The following is a 550-nucleotide window of genomic DNA, read 5'->3' on the forward strand; positions in this document are numbered from 1 at the left end:
TTCACATTTTCTGGGGTGAAGCAGTGGACTTTCATACATAGTTTACTTTTTAAAGAACTTTTTAATAGAGGATATAGCTATTTAAAACCTTGATCTTTGATTGTGCCATGTTTAATTTTTTGAATTTTTACAATGCTATTATCTTTTTCTCATGTGGTTTTATTTCCAACAGCTACTGCAGAGCTCATGGATCTCCAGGAAATCTGCCGTCAGGAACTTCGCTCAATATTACGAACCAATATCGAGAAAGAGCATCCAAATTTGGTGACCGCTGCAAACAGACCAGTACAAAGACAGCAGAGGAATCGCGATCGCCGACAGATATGCCGCATTGTTGTACCCTATGCCCCTCCTGTGCCCTTTTATGAGTCTGATGATGATCCAAGGATGATGTCTGATGAAGAGCCTGAAGACAGGGATGATAGGGACACTCTGTATGTTGCTCAGCGCCACACTGCGAATCAAATATCTGCTGTGATTGACTTAGCTCGTAGTCTTGCAGGACAGAGGAGGCTAGAGAGGGAAAGTGAAGAGAACGAGGGAAGACAGA

The 550-nt window shown here is 42.4% G+C and overlaps 1 protein-coding gene across 1 annotated transcript in view; it reads left to right on the forward strand.

The window, feature by feature from the left end:
• Positions 1-550, forward strand: part of LOC119587723 (protein-L-isoaspartate O-methyltransferase domain-containing protein 1-like) — a gene marked incomplete in the record, with an annotated part of 18,826 nt that overhangs the window by 16,947 nt on the left and 1,329 nt on the right. The window contains 1 exon segment of the mRNA XM_037936405.1: positions 173-550. Coding sequence (XP_037792333.1) covers positions 173-550 — 378 coding nt within the window.

Source organism: Penaeus monodon, chromosome 23 (genome assembly GCF_015228065.2).
Source record: "Penaeus monodon isolate SGIC_2016 chromosome 23, NSTDA_Pmon_1, whole genome shotgun sequence".
NCBI lineage: Eukaryota > Metazoa > Arthropoda > Malacostraca > Decapoda > Penaeidae > Penaeus > Penaeus monodon.